This window comes from Mastomys coucha, unplaced genomic scaffold (assembly GCF_008632895.1).
Source record: "Mastomys coucha isolate ucsf_1 unplaced genomic scaffold, UCSF_Mcou_1 pScaffold6, whole genome shotgun sequence".
Classification (NCBI taxonomy): domain Eukaryota; kingdom Metazoa; phylum Chordata; class Mammalia; order Rodentia; family Muridae; genus Mastomys; species Mastomys coucha.
In genome coordinates, this window is record NW_022196912.1 from 55,678,144 (window position 1) to 55,700,386 (window position 22,243).

The following is a 22,243-nucleotide window of genomic DNA, read 5'->3' on the forward strand; positions in this document are numbered from 1 at the left end:
GTACAACCACTCTGGAAATCAGTTTGGTGGTTCCTCCGGAAATTGGACATAGTTCTACCAGAAGACCAGCTATACCACTCCTGGGCATGTACCCAGAAGATGCTTGTCTTAGTCAGGGTTTCTATTCCTGCACAAACATCATGACCAAGAAGCAAGTTGGAGCGGAAAGGGTCTATTGAGCTTACTTCCACATTGCTGTTTATCACCAAAGGAAGTCAGGACTGGAACTCAAGCAGGTTAGGAAGCAGGAGCTGATGCAGAGGCCATGGACAGATGTTCCTTGCTGACTTGCTTCCCCTGGCTTGCTCAGCCTGCTCTCTTATAGAACCCAAGACTTCCAGCCCAGGGATGGCACCACCCACAAGGGGCCCTACCCCCTTGATCACTAATTGAGAAAATGCCCCACAGCTGGGTCTCATGGAAGCACTTCCCCAACTGAAGCTTCCTTCTCTGTGATAACTCCAGCCTGTGTCAAGTTGACACACAAAACCAGCCAGTACAATGCTCCAACATGTAATAAGGACACGTGTTCCACCATGTTCATACTAGCCTTATTTATAATAGCCGGAAACTGTAAAACAACCCAGATGTCCCTCAACAGAGAAATTTTTACAGAAATTGTGGTATGTCTACACAATGGAGTACTACTCAGCTATTAAAAACAATGAATTTATGAAATTCTTAGGGAAATGGATGGATCTAGAGAATATCATCCTGAGTGAGGTAACCCAGTCACACAAGAACACACATGGTATGCACTCTCTGATAAGTGGTTATTAGCCCAGAAGTTCGGAATACTCCAAGTACAATCCACAAACCACAAGAAACTCAAGAAGAAGGAAGACCAAAATGTGGATACTTCATTCCTTCTTAAAAGGGGGAACAAAATACCCATGGAAGTAGTTGCAGAGATTAACCATGGAGCAGAGACTGAAAGAAGGACAATCCAGCCTGATATAGCTGTCTCCTGAGAGGCTCTGACAGTACCCGACTAATACAGAAGTAGAGGCTCACAGCCATCCATTGACTGAGTACAGGGTCCCCAAATGAAGGAGCTAGAGAAAGGACTGAAGGAGCTGAAGGGTTTGCAGCCCCTTAGGAGGAACGACAATATGAACTAACTAGTACCCTCAGAGCTCCCAGGGTCTCAACCACCAACCAAGGAGTACACATGGTGGGACTGATTGCTCTGGCAGCATGTGTATAGTAGAGGATGACCAAGTTGGTCATCAATGGGGAGGAGAGGCCCTTGGCCCTGTGAAGGTTCTGTGCCCCAGTGTAGGGGAATGCGGGGACCAGTAAGCAGGAGAGGGTTGGGTGGCGAGCACGGGGAAGGGAGATGCAACAGGGGTTTTTTCTCGTTTTTTTGTTTTTTGGTTTTGGAGAGGAAACTGGGAAATATGACATGTAAATAAAGAATCTAATTTAAAAAAGAGATCGGTAAAACAGTAACGTATTTTGCCATTTAGTTTCAAACCTATTCTGTCCCAGATTTTTTTTCACCAAGGAATGGGTTCCTTGGAAATTTTGTTGAAATTCTCAATAGTTTGGTCTTTCCCACAGTATTGCACATATTCATGCACTTACTAATATAATGAATGCACAAATTAACAATGAGTATATATAATTTATAAATAAATGAAAAATTGAGGTTTTTGCCTAAAGCTATAAGACGTGGAAGCTGTAGACTTATTTTCATAGTAAGAAATCAACTTGTGGGTGGTGGTGGCACACGCCTTTAATCCCAGCACTTGGGAGGCAGAGGCAGGTGGATTTCTGAGTCAAGGCCAGGCTGGTCTAAAGAGTGAGTTCCAGGACAGCCAGGGCTATACAGAGAAACTCTGTCTCAAAAAAGAAGGAAAAAAAAAAAAGAAATGAAAAGAAAAGAAAAAAGAAATCAACTTGCCCTATATATTGGTTTTATTGCTAAACTCTGTGAAATTTTTCTTAAGTACAGTCTAGTACAGCCCAGACCTATTATTTGAATTGCCATTTCTCAAAGCAACTACTGTCAGTTCCCAACAGTCTCCTGTTATGGACAAAATATAGCTGTACCTGTTCCCATGCATCAAGTAGCATGACATCATCTTCTGCCAAATCATCCTGGGTGAACTCTCCCGGAACTTCTTCAATCTGAAACATTTGAAGAACTATATGATCAAACAGTACAGCAAGGGAGTTTATAATATGCAGGAGATACATGCTGTCTAGTAGTTTGGATGGCAGCAAAAGCTTGTTTGTCTGTTTTTTTCTTAGTTTAGGGTAAACAGATTTATTTTTGTAACTGAATATTATAAAATGATGGTAGAGTCTGGCCAGGATAGTATTTACTATAAACATAGAATCTGAACACATTTAGGACAGACATGTACAGTCGGTGTGAACAGAGCTCCTCTATTCTTGCAGTTTCCCATGACAAAAACTTAACAGGTTTTCTTGCCTGCCTAATCTAAAGACATTTGATAGAATGGTCTGGATATGGAGTTGTCTTTCTTTTATAAGTGAAGACTGTTTTAGTTAAGAGTCAGTTAATCTGGTCATTCTAATCAACAAACTTAATAATAGGGCATAATATAATATATGCAAGTTTTCAGTTTTTATTTTTTTAATAATTATTTTATATATATGAGTACACTGTAGCTGTCTTCAGACACACCAGAAGAGAGCATCAGATCCCATTACAAATGGTTGTGAGCCACCATGTGGTTGCTGGGAATTGAACTCAGGACCTCTAGAAAAGCAGTCAGTGCTCTTAACCACTGAACCATCTCTCCAGCCCTTCAGTTTTTATTTTTAATGGAACAAATTTTGCTTTCTGCCATTGGATAGTAATTGAGTCACTGTATTACCAAAACAAGTAGACATACATTATTAACCTGAAGCTCAAAGTTTTAAGAGATCTCTGCAATTCTTCCTGATTCTTAGGGACGTTTGACAGTTTAGATTTGGGTTCCCGATTTCTTGTACCTTCCCTTTAAATAGTCACATGAACAGCATAGAGCTTGGCCTCTGCCAGTTTATATTAGCAAATGTGACTTACCAGGAATTTCCTGTGCTCCTGACTTTGTCATGGGAAAATAGGCAGAAGCTCCAGACTAGAACAAGCTAACCAGACAGCCTCACCATCTTACATGTTTGCAGTGCCCTGAGAAGATTCTGAACTCCTTAAAATAAAAAAGCAGAGCAAAGCAAAAAGCAACCTAACATGGTCAGAGAGGAATGAATTGCATTGTATCGTCATTTTGTTTTCAAGATTTGTCGGAGGCACACTAGGAGATGCTAAGGGCCAGTGAGTCTCTTGAGAAGGCCCACCATTCTGCATGGCTTGCAATGGGTGAGCTCTAAGATATATAGACACTATACCCCAGGACTGCTTCTTGTGCTGATACACCTTTCCTGTCACTATTACCTAGCCTAATGATTCCTGGACATCGGCCCACTCTATTGGACAAATTCCCTGCAGATCAACAGGAAGATGAGCTTTCATGAATTAATGCCGTTGAAATGAATAATGACTTTATAGAATTCCTAACGTAGTTCAAATACTTTTAAGAAAAAGTTTAAGGAGATGGTTTTAGTTGTTTCAGAAAGACAAAATGAAGTTATAATCAAGAATAGAATATGCGCCCTCCTGATAGAATAGTAAGTAAAGGCTGTATAATAAGGAGGACAATGTGCCTTCACAATTACACTAAGAAGAAAAATAGGCCTGGGACAAATTTGTGATCAAGAGAAAGCATTCATTCTAGGTCAGGTCCAAGGATGAAGCCACAGGTGTACACTATGATAAAGCAAGGCCACATGAAACTGATGCTTTGAATTTACAATAAACTTATAGAATGAAACACTGCTTTGAACTTACTACCATCATCCTTCTGCAACTCCCCTTTTGTGTAACATTTTATCCATGTGGTAATTTTCTAAAAAAAACCCTTTTATCTAAGAAGGTATAAAAAGACCAGAGAGAAGAAATAAAAAGGTAGCTTGGGGGGGGGGTCTGCCCAATCCACCAAATGTATGTAAGTACATGTCTGTTTGTCTATATGTATGTATATGCATATGTATGTAGGTATATGTGTATGTATGTATGTATGAGTGAACACTTGTGGAGTTGATAAGACAGGTAATCAGGGCCAACCTGAATGTGTATGGGTAATTAAGCCTTTTTCTTCTTTATCTCCCGATGCTTCTGGCAGGAATTAATTACCAAAAGCCAGCAATGTTTGTCTGTAGAATAACAAATAGTTATAAACAGAATTGCCAAAGATAAAAATATTTTGGCCATAATCGCTGACTCCATACCTTATCGCTGCCTTCCTCAGAGAACTGGTGCCAGGCTGGTCACCAGCAAAGATTATCTTTAAACATGTATATATGTGTCAGGGGTGTGTGTACTTGATGTATAAGGTCCTAGAAAGCCAAAAGAGAGTGTCTTGGATTCTTTGCACCTGGAGTTACAAGTGGTTATGAGCTGACCTACAGGGGTGCTGGGAACTGAACTTGGGTCCTCTACAAGTTCAGTATGTGCTTTTAACCACTGAGCTCTCTCCCTATTCCTATACTACCATCTTACAGAATATTTACCAATCATCTGATCATTTAAAAGACAACTTTAAATATCACTTCTCTGCTGTGTATTTTAATTTATTTTACACAAATCATTAACCCCTCAAAAACATGAAATAAATACTGACCTTTTGCACATTTAAAAAATGAGAGCATGCGCACAGAGAGAGCAAAGAAACTGCCTAAGGTCCTCCAGCATGTAGCATCATCAAGTGGGTGATGTCACATAGGAAGAGTGTTTTTAAAAGCTGTATTTTCAACAGTGGGCTCTACAGCCATGTATATGCTATGTATCTATTTCCAGGTGGTTATTATAATATCAAATGCATATTGGTAATAATTCTTTTTCTTAAACTGCGAAAGGAACAAGAAAGTTCCAAATATCACATAAGAGAAAGAGTGAATACAGAAGAAGTGTGTATTTCTGATAATAGGTAATATGAGCATGAGCAGGCAAAAAAAAAAAAAAAAATCAAAGACTAATAGATGCCAACAGATGGTTTTAAAAATCTGATTGGGGATGAAACCAGAGTACCTGCTTTTATGAAATATATCTTCCTGAGACTGTGGGGACACCCAACTACGATTGTTAACCTACAATGCAACCTCTAAAAACTTAAGGCTCAGAGAACAGCACAAAAGAGAAGACAGAAAGATTGTAAAAGGTCAGATGAACAGGACCCCTGTGGTGCCCTATAGGGTACTACAGGCTAGTGGAAAATCACTCTGTCCCAAGCCTTTCCCTAAACTCAGGACTTAAACCCCATAGCCCCATGACTCAGGGGCTGCCATTCTGTGTTTGCCCCCAATAAGTCTCTTGTGTGACATTTGTTGCCTGGTATGACTTAAGTATTCCTTGACTCCTAATTGCCAAGATACCCTTACATTGGAAAACTATTTCAACCCCAACTTCTAGGTAGTGTCTTTTAGCTGAACCCATAAAATCTCAACAATATGGTTTCCTGAATGAGATCTGAATGAGGACAATGGTATTCAACACGCCAACATGGATGAGGAAAACTGGTTTTCTCCAACGATGAGCCCCTTCATATCCAATCCCAAGCAGTCAAACTATAATATATGTACATACAACTAAATGTACAACACTAAATGAACTGAGTAGGGGATGTATGTGAGTGTGCATGTACCAAGAAGTGGTCATGAATTTAAGAGCATGCAGGGAGAACATGAATGGCACTGGATGGGGAAGAGGGATAGATAGAAATGATATAGTAATAATGTATGAAAATTATAAAATTCTTAATTAAGAATCAGCTATTAAAAACAATAAATTCATGAAATTCTTAGGCAAATGAATAGAACTGAAAATATTATCCTGAGTGAGGTAACCTAATCACAAAAGAGCATATATGGTATACACTCAGTGATAAGTGGATATTAGCCCAAAAGTTTGGAATACCCAAGATACAGTTCACAGACCATATGAAGCTTAAGAAGAAGGAAGACCAAAGTGTGGATAATTTGGTCCTTCTTAGAAGGGGGATCAAAATACCCATGGGAGGAGATACAGAAACAAAGTGTGGAGCAGAAACTGAAGGAATACCATCCAGAGACTGCCCCACCTGGGGATCCATCCCATATACAGACATCAAACTCAGACACTATTGTGGATGCCAACAAGTGATGGCTGACAGGAGCCTGCTATATCTGCCTCCTGACAGTGCCTAACTAATTCAGAAGTAGAGACTCACAGCCATCCATTGGACTGAGCACAGGGTCCCCAATGATGGAGCTAGAGAAAGGACCCAAGGAGCCAAAGGTTTACAGCCCCATAGGAAGAACAACAATATGAACCAACCATTAACCCCAGAGCTCCCAAGGACTAAACCAACCAAAGAGTACACATGGGGGGACCCATGGCTTCACCTGCATATGTAGCAGAGGATGACCTTGTGGGACATCAGTGAGAGAAGAGGCCCTTGGTCCTATGAAGGCTCAATGCCTCAGTGTAGGGGATGCTAGGACAGGGAAGCAGGAGTGGGTGAGCTAGTGAGCAGGGGGAAGGAGGATAGAATGGGGGAGGTTGGAGAGAAAAGGAGGAAAGGGGATAACATTTGAAATGCAAATAAAGAATAAAAAAATCTAATTTATAGCAATATTAGCCAATAAAACATATAAGCATGTGTGAACCATATGCAAAAAGAAGCTGTTTGGATATGATATAATAATAATCAACAAAATAGACTTTTCCTATAGTAAACATAAAATACAGCAAGTTCAAGGATTCTCTACAATAGATGAGAAACTGTGGTCCCAACAATATTTGTCACTACCTATCATCACATCTTAAAATTTAAGGTCAAATCATTTGTAAGTTCCAAGTGTGTTTTTAATAAATGGACAGTTTCTTTAGCATTTATGTTAATTCTCACAACAAATCTGGTGAGCTCTTGGGAAGTTTTGTGTGATGAAAATTCAGTTTTTATTTGCCAGGATGAGAAAGATCTCTCCTTCAAGTTCACACAAAAGTCTAGCAAGTCCAAGATGGTCGAAGTTTTCTGATTAAGTTGAGGCAAATGGCTGTAGCCCAGGATGAAATTTCAGAACCCAATATAAAATCATGTACTGATACACACTTCATGTTTGTGTTCAAAATCAGCAAATGAAGGCTGATACAATTAGGTTTGGTTGAGGTCACAAGGATAAGGCCCAGTGATAACAACAGTGTACTAAGAGGAGACATATCAGCTCACTGGGCTATGTGAAGATGCCAGAAAGGCCCTCTCCAGACAACAGATATGCTGGTGCCTTGGACCTCCCAGGTTCCAGGATATGAGAAGGTCGTGCTTGCTGTTTTAAACACTCCAGTCTGCCACACTGGTGTTACAACAGCTTAAACTAAGATTTTGTTGTGTAGCAATTGCCTCAGGATGAGACATTACGTCTCATGGAATGCTCATTGTGACTCAGGATGTTATGAAGAGAGGTGAGACAGCCCCTCCTGCATGGAATCCATGAAGTAAACAACTGAAAAATTTCGGGAAGTCCTGAAACTGATTAGATACATTAGGCCCCCTCCCTCCCGAAGCATGTCTAAGTAGTAAGGACACTGAGAGACACTCTCAGACCAAGACAAGATGCTTGGAAGAGACATTCTCCCAATCTACCAAGCCACCTGCAGGTTCCACAGTACATTGCAAGTTTCTAGTTTTCATGACATTTCACCCATGTAGGAAATGGCTTTTGATGGTGCAGCTGCCTTTGAGTCATTCCCCGTCCTGTAAATAACACTAATAAAACTCACTGCTTCACCAAGGTGAACTTTGGTGGTTTCTGTTCTTTGGCCTGCCATTGGTTCCCTATCTGGGGTGAGTAGACAGTCATTCACAGCTCCCTAGGAATGGTGTCACACAATAGATATTCACAGTCTCCTATGGTTATTTTCAATTGCCTTTAATTCTATAAAGGACTAGAAAACAAAGCATTACTCTTGATGTTAGGTAATTTTTAAGCAGAGCACAAAGTTCTCTGTGGCCTTGTTCAATGGCCTTAATAATCCCATACTTGTTTGTTTGTGTGTTTGTTTTGTTTTGTTTTGTTTTCATTCAATCAGCCTGGGGAAAAATCTGTATTTCTCTGTTTACACTTAGATGAGGAATGATGGCTTGGCTCGCCCAAGAAACTAAGTACTACATGAACAGAACTAGCCATTCAAATTTCACAAAGAAATACTAAATGCCGATAAAGATGTAAAGTAGATATTTTTAAGGGCATTTTGATTTATATACTACTTTAGAGCTTTCTAGATGTTTCTGCATCTGTCACATCTTTAGGCCTTAAACTACTTGTACAGGGTAAAGATTATTGCCCACAGTATACAAAGAAGCAAAACCCAGGACTCACAGTTGTCCCACATTTGAAAGTTCTCTAAACCAGGACAGGATGCCTCTCCTAACAATTAGGCTCTGTCTATTTAAGACACTTACAATGAATCTTCCAGTTTTGTTGGAGCAGCCATAAAGCCGAGGTGGATGGTCTTCAGCCCGAGTTTCTAGCAAGGGTGAAGTCTGGTAGTCTCCTCTCCCTCCAAGAGAGTTCCAGAATTCCTCTATGGAATGCACAATGAGTTAGTACATATTCAGGAGCATATATACTTCATAGGATTTCACATTAATGGCAATATTATTTCATCCTAACTAAATTATACCAGATACCATTAACACTTGCAATTAACAGAAGTATCCTTACACAACTCTAGTGATAAGAAAATGATTGTTTATTGAATGAAGTCAAAACTATGAAAGTGGTGACCTTGGGCCTGCAGCACACACCTGGTTCCTTGCCTTCTTGAATTCTTGAGGCTTTGCACTTGAGGACATCAGCCACATACTCTGCTCCTTTCTCCTCCTCCTGGCTAGCACCTTTTCCTATCCAGATGAAGCCATTGTTTCGTGGCAGTTTTAGGACAAACGTGTCATTAGAATTTAATGAATTTGCATCAACGTCAACCTAGGGCATGAGGGAAAACAATCCAATGATTTAATACAATTCAATGTGGGGAGCCATCCTGAGCCTTCTGCCTGACCCCTGGAAATTAATTCAGGGCACAGGTGCAATAGATGCCTGAAACACTTGAGTAAGCATGCCTTGATCCATGACTCATGATGTTCAGCTGCCCTCAGACAATAAAACACTGCTTTAAAGTGTCACCAGTTTGGCAGTGTCGTACCCAAGTCTTTAATCCCAGCACTCAAGAGGCAGAAGCAGCCAGATCTCTGAATTTAAAGCCGGCCTGGTCTACATAGAAGTTTCAGGGCAGCAAAGACTACCCAGAGAGACTGCCTCAAAATTAACTAATTAAAATAGCCAAGCTGTCAATCAAGAACTGAGGGTTTTGGCCAGCAGACCAGGAGGTAATTCATTCCTATAATCTCATCACTCCAGGGATGAAGCAGAAGGACAATAAAAGGTCTAGCCTAAGATATACAGAAGACTCCATCTCAAAAGCAAGGCAAGAGGACTAAAGTGACAGCGCAGTGGTTAAGAGCACACACTGCTCTTCTGGAGGACTTGAATTGGGTCACCAGCACCTGCATCAGGCATCTGTAAATTGCTCTAACTCCATGGAGCTCCAGGAGATTCAACATCCTCTTGTAATTCCCAAACATGGCAGACAAACATGGCTGTCAACATAGTAGATTCTCACATGGACAAACACAAAAATGAAAAAACAAACAAACAAAAAAAAAACCAAAGCAACCCAATTGATGACTTGACAAAGTGATAAAAATAATATTCAGAGATATTACAGAGGGACAAGACAAACTACATCTGATGCCTGAACAAAGGATGCAATATCAAATAGCAAACATAAAGATGATACCTTTTTTTTCCCCACTAAAAAGAATGTTTGTGGTATTAATTAGAAGGAGCCCTGAAATCCATAAAACAGAGAGGGCAAAGAGATGACTTCAGGTTCACTACTGGTGTTTTCTAACTCAGATAAATGCCAGCTTAAATTATAGATCTGTGTAGAGGATGAAAAGCAGCTCTGGCACATACTTTCCTTGCAACCAGAAGCTGGATACACTGCCTGGGATCTGCCAAGTGCAACTTGGGTTCCTGTGTCCACAGAGAAAAGAGCCCAGATGGGTTAGACACTGAGGTGTGAGTGTGGCCTATGACAACATCAGGCATGGACAGGACCTCTGAAGTCTCTGGCCTGGTCATGATCATGAGCATCCTAGGATGGACTTGGCCTAGGATTCTGTGGTTTGGTGACACCATGCCCACATCTGTGAGAATTGGTCTGAACACACAGTCATGTATTCGGTGCATGATTTTCTGAGTAATTGTGGAGCTGAGTGTGATATGACTCCCAGGGAGACCAGGAACAACCAGTAAGCAAGACCAAAACAGAGCAACAAAGAGGAAAACAGGAGTGTGGCCAACCTGAGACTATAGGGAGAAAACATGTTTTAAAGGCTGGCATGATACATTGTTCTAAATGATGCTGCTTAGCCCACCTCACTGGACTGCCCAGATCAAGGCATCTGCTGCAGGAGAGATGGCTTGCCAGTATGTAAGGGCCTGACCCTAGAGAGAAAAATTAGAGGAAAAAGGAATGGCTGTTGGAGTTTAAAAAACAGTATCTGGAAATTGGTAGTATTCAGGAAGGTTATAACTGTCTTCTTTCACCAGGAATGAAGCATCCTGGACCAAGTCCAAGGAAATCATCGTTTGTTCAACATGAAGAACACCAGTAACCAGGTCTGATTTCAGGACTACTGATTTCTAATCTATATCTTTTTTATTGTAGACGAAGCATCCAGGAATATGAGGAAAGGTGACAAGAGGCTAGTGCCCAGATTAGGGTGAGATTGAGAAAGGAGAACTGTCTGTTTATGAAGACCAGCTTGCCAGGAAACAAGACAGAAGGCCACATAGAATCATCATAACCAATGTGTGAGAGAAAGTAAAGAGGTAAAGGCCGATTTGGGATGCTGCAAGGAAATGGGGTGGTGCACTAAATTCTGATGATGACACCCCTAAAGAAACATTACCTATGGAAAGAGGTCAGGAATTCAACAACAGAGCATTGTGATTGACTCTTTCATATGAAATCAAATGAGTGTCCACAGATATGGACTCCACTGTCAATTTAATGGATTAAAAATACTTATGATTGAACACATGAGAATCTGTGCCTAGAGTGTTATAGGTAAAATCAATATGGAGGTCAAATTTAAATGATATGACCACATGAGATCAACTTGGCCTGGAACACTCCAGTGCTCAGAGGCTAAACAGAGTAAAACCCAATTAAACCTTTCTGGGAATGTGATGACATCTACCTCATCATAAAAATATGCTCAATAAACAGTACGAGTTAACTGTGACAAACGCCTGTCTGTGGCTGGTTAAGAAAAACAAGATCAGAGAAGTGGCCTTTGAAAGTGCTGCTCTCCTTCACCCCCCATTACCATGTTTAGGCTGGCAAGAATGTATGTATGCTCTTAGGAGAACAGAAATGAGAAAACCCAAGAGAAGGCAAGAGACAGTTTCTACAGAACTTGTTTTCAAGCACATCTCCTGGTAAATGATCCAGGATACAAAAGTAAATTTGTCATGTATATGAGGAAGAAGGAGATTACAGCCTGCGGTCAGAATGAACATCGAGTATTGGAAGAGTCTATACAAGGGGATCTGAAACCAAAGAAAGTCTAAGCAAAACCAGAGAAGGGATTGTGGGCAGAGGGGTAGACTGGAGCAATTAGGCTTTAGATAAGAGCCATATCTTTTTATTCTATATAATAAGTATTTACTAACCAATTTAGCAAATTACTACAAAATATATAATTTATGGGTGACATTGATATTAACTGATAAAATACCTCATCACTTTTGTATAAGTTATTCACATATGAATTATTCTTTGAATCAGTTGATCTTTTTAAATTATTTCACAAGCCAGAGGAAAGGATAATATCTATGTACAGATGCAGCTATTAAAATTACAGGACTGCAGATGTGGTGATCGGTGTGTGATTACATTTATGTTCTCTGAGAGAAGGAGGATGTTGTTGAAAGGAACAGGGCAGAAGAGAAGTGACAGAGGCCATTTGTTGAGAGAATCAGAGCAGAATAGAAGTGATAGAGACCACGGCTGCAGCCATCACTATGATAGGGCAAAGGACAGAAGAAGAGATTGTGGGTGGAGGGACTGGAAGAGGAGAAGGCTGCATTGATGAGGAAGAGATAGGGATGAACCAAATAAAAAGAGAAGTCAGAGAGGCCTGGGTGAGCAAGGACAGCCCCATCCAGGGGGTCCCAGTAAAAGGAAACTGTGAGGAATTACAGGTTCCACCAAGAGGTGAGAGTCAGTCTTTAGAGGGCAGGCAGAGATGAGGGAGAAGGAGACTCAGAGAGATTGCTGGTAGATCAAGGCAAGACTGGTTGAATTTTCAGATCTGGGCTGAGTGGCTCCTAAAAAATAAACAGGTTTGGAATCAGCTCAAGATCTGGAGAAACACAGGGCAATGGAGTAGTGGGAGAAGCTTGTAGGATTTCAATGGTAACTATAATTCAAGGTAGGACAGATTACTCCAGTGTGGGCAGATGTTTTTGTACAAAGGCCTCCTTCTTCCCCGGGTTTCATGATCATCTGATCACACCTCATATTCTGCCCAGACCTTTCAAGGTAGGGCTGTAGCTGTCTCCTGCCTCTTGCCACTTTCACTGGCAATGATATTTTTAAAACTCATTTGTTTGGGTTCAGTGCAGTTGAAAAACCTGAGCTGCCTTCTCATTCAATGTCTCTTCTTCTAGTGTTTTACATTGTCGAAGTAAAGGGCATTTACCTGCCAGTGTGTAAAAGCTAACATTGCTGATGGCCAGGCATATTGGATGTATACACATCCAGAGCATATTCATGAAATGCATAGCTTTACCTCCACGATTCTGGTGATAGATGCCAGGTTCTTCCGGACTTGAAAGAGGCGTGTAGGGGGAGCCGGGGCCTGCCCTTCTTTCTTGGATGTTCCATTCTTATAAATAATGAGTGGTTTGTCTTTGAACAAACTCAGCAAGTGAGCAGGCTCTTTGCCTTGAGAGACACGGACCTGGGTGCACAGGGCAGGGAGACAGAAGTATGAACTTGAGCTTCCAGAGGCCAGGCAAAAGGGAATTCGGAGACATTCTCAATTATAGGGGCTTGGGGAATACAGAAAATAACTGACTTCATAGGCATGGTTCAACAATTACACATCCAAATGGGTGAGCAGCTACCTGAGAAGTATCTTTTGGCGTGGTCACACAGTTTGGAAAGTATAGGAAGGAGTACTGAAAACAACCAATATGCTACATAACCTTCAAAAAGGGCAACTGCTGACATGAGACAAAGGGGCACTCATTAAGGTCGGTACTTTACTCCAAAGGAGATTAGAGTGGAAAACGGGCAGACTGAATTGCTTAATAATTTGTTTAAGTACTTCCAAGTTACTTCACCAAAAGCAACTAAAAACTTCAACTATTTAAAAATAATTATTGCGAACCACTGCCATCTAGTGATTCAGTAAGAAACTAGTATTTCATCAACTGTAGGATTCAACTGGCTAATTCCTAGAAATTCATTAATTGTGCATCATCTACCATATTGTGAAATTTAGAAACACAATGTGTAGCGGTCAACAATTTTGAATCATTTGTGAGGAACAGCTTTAAGCTCAACTACATGGCTTAGGAGATATCTCTTCTTAGCTAATAAATATTATATCCCAACAAATAAAATATTTGATTAGCAATGGAGCTGCGTGCACCTAAAGAACCCAACCATTTTATTAATTGAGTTTGTTTATAAATATGGTTGATGTGCCCCTTACACATAGAGCCAGCTTGCTTTATGTATCTATTAATTCATACCATGATGGAAAGAAACCAGCTAGAGACCAAGTTCAGCCTCCACATCGCCAATCTTATGTTCTAAAGTATCTGACTCACCTTTCTGCTTAATTATTACACTTGAAAACCAGATCTCACATTTATAAAGGTTTGAAAATCAAACATCTTTTATGCCTTATAGAACCTGAGCTCACTTGACATCAGACATGAGGTAGCTAAATGACACATCCTTGTGAAGAGGACACTTCACACTTCACGATGCTGAATCAGAAGTGTCATAAACAAGCCAAGAAAGCTGTCTAGAAGATGATTTTTCTTTCTTTTCTTTCTTTCTTTTTTTTTAAAGATTTATTTTTATTTATTTTATGTGTACGGGTACACTGTAGCTGTATAGATGGCCATGAGCTATCATGTGTGGCTGCTGTTGATTTCAGGACTTCTGCCGGCCCTGCTGGCTCTGGCCCGCTGGCTCTGGCCCCACTAGCTCCTGCGTAATTTACTGTAGCTGCCTTCAGATGCACCAGAAGAGGGCGTCCAATCTCATGACCGGTGGTTGTGAGCCACCATGAGGTTGCTGGGATCCGAACTCAGGACCTTCGGAAGAACAGTCAGTGCTCTTAGCTGCTGAGCCATCTCGCCAGCCCCAAAGATGATTTTTCTTAGTACAGGGGAACAAATGTCATCCCCCAAACCAGCCAGAGAATATGGCTAGGTGGTAGGGCAACCAACCCCATTTATAACCCAGTTATAAAGTAAGAAGAAAGAGAAAAAAAGAGACATACAGACAGAGAAGTGCCTCTCTGCAGATAGTAAGATTAGATAGACATGCTTCAGACAGAGAGGAACAACTAAATAGGCAAAGAGCATACATTTCTTGTAAATACTAGTAACAGTCATGAAATGTGGCAGACATTCGAGCATAAGAGACAAAACAGACTTGAAAGAATGTTGATACTGAAACTCACTGGAATTGGCCCCTTAGACACAGCAGAGACATGTCGACCTAGTACTCATACTGTCTGCATATTGTCAAACATTAGTTGCTGTCCTCTCTCATAGAAACAAAGTGTGTGTATGAATGTACATGTGTGTATGCATGTGTATGTATGTGTGTGCATGTGTGTATGTATGTGTGTGCATGTGAGTGTGTGTACATGTGTGATGTGTGTATGCATGTATGTGTATGTTTGTGTGCATGTGATTGTGTTTATGTACATGTGTGTATGTGTGTACGTGTGTGCATACATGTGTATATGTATGCATATGTGTGTGTATATATGTGTGTACATGTGGGTGTGTGCATGGGCATGGGTATGTATATGTGCATATATATGTGTATGTATGCATGTGAGTGTGTATATACACGTGTATGCATGTGTGTATGTGTGTATGCCTGTGAGTATGTGTGTATATGTGTCTATGTGTGTGTGCATGCATATGTGTATGTGTTTGAGAATGTATGTGTATGTATGTATGTGAGTGTGTATATATATGTGTACATGTGTGTGTTAGTATGTATGTACCTATGTGTGTGTGATTTTGACTCAGGGTTCAGTCATTCTCACCAAGTTTTCTTTTTCCTTTTTAGAAGTACCAAATGCAGGATCCATTCTCACCCCCACTTCTCTTCCTTTGTGTCTCTTTTCCCTTCCCCCGTGTCCCCCTTCCTTCTTTGCTTTGTTCTATTCCCTCCCTGCCCACTTTTGTCTTTCTTTTCTTCTGCCTGATACTTCCATCACTTTTGGCCAATGGATTTTGTTTCAAACAAGATTCTGATCCCTAAGAGGGAAAATATGGATCTATGTATCTGTCAAGGTTGATTTCGACTTGCCTGTGTGAACCATAATTTAGGAATTTCTATGATTGAGAATGTACAAAATATTGTTCTATGTTTTTTACCTATGTTTTACAGTTACCTATTGTTGTAGATAACTGAAAATTGTCCAGTTGTGCTTGCTTTGTACTGTTGTGATTTCTTGTAGCTACTGTAGTAATTAGCATACAGAAATTCATCATCTTATACTTCAACAGGCCATAGATTTGAAGTGAGTTATTACCCTAATTTAGTCACTGGGTTAAAATCTACAAGCATTTACTCACTGGGCTAGAAGCTGGTGAGCACAGCATGATGATTTGAATGAGAATGGGTCCCATCTTTAAATGCTTGGCCCCCTGCTAATGAAACTGTTTGGAAAGAATTAGGAGTTATGGCCTTGTTAGAGAAGGCATGTTGGAGAGGGTCTTTGAGCTTTCAAAAGCCCATGCCAGGTCCAGTCTCACTCTCTCTGCCTACTACCAGTGGATTAGGATATAAACTCTTAGCTCCTGTGACAGCACCATGCCTGCCTGCCTGCTACCATGCTTCCCATCATGATGGTCATGGTCTCAGCCTTCGAGCCTGTAAGCAAACCTCTAGTTAAATGCCTTCTTCTATAAGTCACCTTGATCATGGTGTCTCTTCATCAACAAACTAATAGAACAGTAACTAAAATATGCAAAGACTCAAGGATGCATTCTCTCCCTTGCTGTTTTCAGCTCCTCAAGGTTGCCTATATTCTTTTTTGAGGGGTCCCTTTCTTCCCTAAAGCCAGCAGTGGTCCATGGGTCTTCATCATGCTACGTCGCTCTCACTCTGTCCCTCTCCTAGTTGACTCCTAAGGACACTGTTGAGTGTTTCTGCATCACCCAGTAATCCCAGACCATCTCCCTAACTTAAGGCCAGCTGAGGAGTAACTATGGTTCGGTCTTCAATTTCCATTCTCCTTTGTTTTGTAACATAAGATTTTCACAGGGTCTCAGGGTTAGGATGTGCTCATATCAATATATAAGTCTGTCTATTATAACCGTTCACAGCTGGAAATGTCTAATATCTGTGGCATATGGTGGATTCTAAGGGAAAGAGACTCTCCTTGCTTTCTTCTTAGACTCTTAAATTATTAGTTTATTGATGTTTTTATTCTATTTTTAATGGCTTCCTCTTCTCCAGAATCTGAGATGACTAGTGTGTTATGAAATATTTGAATTTCAAAATAAAAAGAAATCATAATAAAAATCATAATCATAAAAATTCTAAGATCTCTTCTGAATGAGGGAAGTGAGCTTTTATCAAGAAGAGGGCTAGGAAATGGGGAATTGCATGAGTTGGGAAAGAGAAGTTATACCAACCTGCACAGCCTGCCCGCCAAGGGACCGATCCAACTGAACAGTCAGAAATGCAGACATCGTCAGCTCATCTCTGGTAGCATTTGCTCCTTGCCTAGAAGAATGTAAGCAAGTTACTCTGGCTTGTAGTTATGTTTTAATACCCTCTCATGCAGCCATTTCAAAAAGAGACTTGATACTGTAAAATACCAAAAGGAAGCCAACAGTTCAACATGACCAAAGTGATCAAAGTTACTGTTATTTCCTAAGTACTAATCCTGGATTGTCCTGTGTATGTCAAGAAATGTATACATTGTACAAGACATTTTCATTTCCATTTTAAAGAAACTGGCCCTTTGCTTCTTATATGACTTTGCTAAGTAATCCGTGTCTGTCTGATGTCTGCTATTTTGGGAAATTCATCCCCACAGTACACAGAATCTGAGTACTATCTGCATGCTGTACAGAGTATAAAATGGTGGGTTCTACCTCATGCTGCATAGAATACAGTCATTTGTGTGTGCAGGGCCCATGGCACTTGCACTCTGGAAAGACTCACCATGTGTAGATGATCTGTCCTCTGGGATAAGTGTAGAGGATAATGTAGCAGTCACCACCATAGAACTCGCCATAGGAGCTTGGGTCAATCTGGACCCTTCCACTGTGTTCTACGCGCCAGATCTAAAAGCGATAGAGTAGACATAACCTGTTAAAAGTTCACTGACCTAAAATACTACTCACAAACTATAAGTTGTTTGCACTTTAGATTCATTATCAAGCAATGTTTTGGTTATTTTTCTAAACAGTTTTTAATCATGCAAAAGCAAAGAGGTTAACAAATTTCTTGACTTTTAAAATCTTCTCTCTTTTGTTTCCTCCACAATATTTCATCAGTTCTGAAAATCTTGTTGTGGACGGTTTTGTTCTTAAATTTTCTTGTTATTCTGTTTTGAGACGGGATTTCTCTATGTATTCCAGGCTGATCTTGAACTCATGATCCTTCTGCCTTAGTCTGCTAAGTGCTAAGAAGATGGGCATGTGCCATCTTGTCCAGTAATTTTTATACTATTGATGTGTGTGTATGCATGTAATATGAATTAGTGAAAATAATATGGTACTACTACAATAAAACTACAACAATTCAGCTCAGAAATATGCTTCTAATTTATAGTAAAAACTTTTTATCATTTGTGAAATAGCCAGTGAGCAAGAGGCCACCAGGGTTTGCATTGTACCCTGAAAATGGCACAACACTTCCCGTGTGGGTGCTAGGGAAAAGCAGGTCAGTCTATGGCTTTGGAACATGGAGTGAGCAATCCAGAGAACAGTGCAGGGTGTCTGAGGAGAAGCATCTCTGCACCATACCATTCTAGAGAACAGAGGGCTCAGCAACAGAGCCTCATCAATCTCAAGAGCCTAAACACAGACACCAGGTATTAGCAGTGCCAGTGTGCCACAGGATGCCTTCTCAGAGAAGCTGTGGCCAGAGCCTAAGCCTTCACCACAGGCACAGCTGGTAATGAGAAGTTCAGCCTGCTCAGAATGCACTCTACAAAGCTTTGTGTGCTGAGCTGCAGTGAGAATACCCAAGCAGGAGACGGACGCAGAACAGGAGTTGGATCCCCATCTGATGGTAAGCATCTGAATGCTGAGGACCTTGTTCCCACATGCCAACACCTATGCAGCTTAGTATCCTACTTCAGTTCTTTGAAAAGAGGAAAAACTATTCCCTAAGTTTATCAATTATACTTGGTTCAAGTGATGTGATAAGACCTAGGAATGTAGATACAAAGGACTTAACGCTTGTCCTCAAGGAACTGAGGAAAGATCCAGGAGAAATCCATCAATAGATAACAGATTGTGATACATTTGGTAACAATGATACATTTGATAACAATTGTGTGGTTTGGGGAAATCATCACCTACATACAGGAGAAGGCCCTTTTCAGTGCTGAGGGAGGGCTCCTCAGAAGAGGGCGTACCTGCTCCTGGACTGAGTTGCTAGGAATGGAAACTGTTGGACCATAATGCATGGAGGAGTAGGGATACTTCACATGTCAAGAGGAGACCAAGAGTCAAATCCTGAAGTTCCAGCAGGAGAGAAGAGTGCACGGGAGAACAGTGCACGGGAGAGCAGTGCAGATATTTTAGAAGAGAGATGCTATCAACCAGTTCTCACTAATTAGATGACTGGAGAGTGGACTGGATCTGAAGAGATTTGAGTTTAAGACAATTAGGAGAGGTTTAGCAATTTTGATCTAAACTGGAATAATAAATGGTCAAGTTGAATGATCAGGAAACATCTCCTTTTAGCTCATTTTGCTTCATGAATGCTTCAGACATGTGTTAGGGAGACAGTGGGTAGTAGCTGGCATGTTCTGAGTATAACCCCATACAACCCCACACACAGTCTTTCTGACAGAAAAAGTTGCTGTGCCCACCACACCTTAAAGAGACTCAACATGTACATGTACAAATGGACCTAGGCCCAACAGCAGCTCTTGGCTGTAACTCCCATGACTCAGTATATAGTTTTAGGCCTCTTTCCTTACTAAGTAAAACTCATCTTTTAAGAAGGTTTAAAGCTTGCCAAGGCAGTATTTCCCCCTCCCAAATACCATAGAGAGGCCTGATAAAAACACAAAGAGGAAAGAGAGATAAAAGTACCTCCACCTCGCCAGAGCCATCATCCACCATGTTGTGCTGGGCTGCCATCTGCGGAGAACTGTGCAGTTTTGAGGCATCAAATGGAATCTGCTTTATTTGAGCCACTTTCTCTGTGATGTACACCTTCCCAAAGCCGTCACTCTGGTCTTTATCCTTCCAGTCCTTAAAAAACTGTTTGAAAATTGGTGTTTCACCACCTTCCGGAAGAACCTGAATCTGCAATTTAAAAAAAAAAAATTACCAATGGGAAAGTAAGAGACCAAGAAGAATAGCTACAGTAGGAGAAAGAATGAAGTAATAAAAATACTATCCTCATTTCTATGACTACTCTTGTAACTTTGTAAGTCTGTTCAACTACAGTAATTCAACCCAGGGTTTTTTTTTTTTTTTTTCTCACTGCTAAAGTCATTGCTGTTTAATTTAAAAGATAAAGATGAGAAAAATGTTTCATGTGTTAACACTGCACAAATGCTTCTCTATGTTAGGTACACACACACACACACACACACAAAAACACACACAGGGTATCAGTGAAATAAATCCACAGAGAAAAAGAGCAGCCAGTCAATGTGTGACTTGATCTGGAGGACGGCTGTTACTCAGGTCTTCCTAACAGTCTAAAGAGGGGTTGATGGTCTTGATGGAAGCTATAAATGTTTTGAGACAGGGTTTCATGCAATGCAGATTCAGGGCTGGCTTCAAACCCTCTAGGCTGCTGAGAATGGCCTTGAACCGATCCCCCTGCTTGCACCTACCAAGCACTGAGATTACAAATGTGCACCACCACACACCCAGTTTTATGCATTCTTTGAGACGGAGTCCAGTGCTTCTTGCATGCTAAACAAGCATTCTACCAAGCACATCCACAGCTTTGCATAGCCCTATAGTCTGACCTCTACTTTCTGCAAACCTTTGCTCACAAAAAGACTATTATGGATACTTGTGTACACACACACACACACACACACACACACAATACACACAGTTTTGAAGCAAAATTTTCATGGGCTTTCTGGAGACTTCCTGACTCTCAAGTTTTAATGAGTCTTCTAGTGACTTCTTTTCATACATACTTGAGTATTGGTAGAATAATTCATTTTCTGTAGAAACTCCTCAGCTGTCTTCATGGCAGTCTTCCTCTCCTGTGGGTTAGCATTTTTACCTAAAGAAAGATAAAGGTATATGTAATTACAGAAAGGGATATACTGCATCGTATGTGACCACACCACTCAGAGCATGCCTAAACCTCATCTAGTCTCAGAATCTAAGCAAGGTCCAACTGGTTAGTCCCTGGATGGGAACAGACTACATGATCAAGAAATACTTGTGTACCAAAAAATTTAAATTGAATATAGCAATGGGAGAATGGCAAACTCCCCTGACATATCACAGTAATTGGCAGTATATTTAACAATGTATATTTCTGATACTCAAATGCTTTCCTTAGCTCCCTAACCCTTGCTGAATGGTTGCAAACATTTGACCACCAGCTGCACCGGCTGAGAGACTTACAGACCGTTTCTCAAGAGAGATGCTTTTCTTTAAAATCGGGATATTGTCTTTTCACCTCCTAGGAAAAAGACATCAAATCGGAAATACAGCAACCATAGAGATGGTATTTCTTACCTTTCCATACAAAAATTTGTTTTGCAGCACCATGGTCCAGAATGAAGCATTCTTCAGAAAGCAGCATAGCCATAGAGAATGGGTTTTCGTCAGCCACCAGGGTCACTTTCATGGACCCACTTGCATCTGAAACCTGACAGAAAAAGACTTGAACTCCACGATTTCATTTTGGGAAGAATCACTCTAAAGTTGCATTACAGTGACAGTTGCACACTCTGCAGATGGAGTGCGGATATACTGCACGCTTTGAGAACATGAGCCTTACAGAGTATATATAGCAGAGCTGATTCAAGACAGAGACAAAGCGTCCCTGAGCCCAATGGTACCTCAAACACGTTTGGAGAAAGATCTTTTGTTGTGGATGGGCCTGGTGCTGTTCTTGTGAACCAATCCCCTAATGAATAAAGGGGCCAATCACTGGGCGAGTAGGCGTGGCTTCCCGGTTGGACAGAGGAAGAGAGGAAGCAGGAGAGAGTTTGGTCCTTTTGGAATGGGGACAGAGAGGGAGGGGTAAAATGTAGCTTCTAGAGTTCCCCAGTGTCATGGCAGATCCGCCACCGCCACCGGCGGAATCAGATTTTAATAAGGCTTACAAGATTAGGTTTTAGTTGTTGCGCCCAGAGATTGAGTTACCATTGTTTCTGAACTGAGTTTGTGTTGCATTTTCCTTCATGCGGAGGCTCGTCTAGGTTCAAGAGAGAAAGATACAGCGGCAAGGCGTAGCTTCGCCAGATGTGCATCACAAAGGCTGTGGGGGATTTGAGGCACAGGGTTGGAGTGGTAAAGACCCACTAGTGGGAACCTAGCGAGCTGGGTAGAGAGATTGTGGAGTTCTGAATCAGAGTTTCCATGAGATAAAAACAGGTCAGCCATTGCCTACCAG

The 22,243-nt window shown here is 41.0% G+C and overlaps 1 protein-coding gene across 1 annotated transcript in view; it reads right to left on the reverse strand.

Annotated features, from left to right (window-relative positions):
• The window catches only part of Scin (scinderin), a 90,026-nt gene that overhangs the window by 14,719 nt on the left and 53,064 nt on the right, over nucleotides 1–22,243 (reverse strand). The window contains exons 6-14 of the mRNA XM_031356539.1: nucleotides 21,361–21,493; nucleotides 20,808–20,896; nucleotides 19,735–19,950; nucleotides 17,627–17,748; nucleotides 17,092–17,182; nucleotides 12,978–13,148; nucleotides 8,859–9,036; nucleotides 8,514–8,635; nucleotides 2,056–2,133 (exon numbers count right to left, since the gene is read on the reverse strand). Of these exons, the coding sequence (XP_031212399.1) occupies nucleotides 2,056–2,133; nucleotides 8,514–8,635; nucleotides 8,859–9,036; nucleotides 12,978–13,148; nucleotides 17,092–17,182; nucleotides 17,627–17,748; nucleotides 19,735–19,950; nucleotides 20,808–20,896; nucleotides 21,361–21,493 (1,200 nt within the window). The remainder of the gene's footprint in view (nucleotides 1–2,055; nucleotides 2,134–8,513; nucleotides 8,636–8,858; nucleotides 9,037–12,977; nucleotides 13,149–17,091; nucleotides 17,183–17,626; nucleotides 17,749–19,734; nucleotides 19,951–20,807; nucleotides 20,897–21,360; nucleotides 21,494–22,243) is intronic.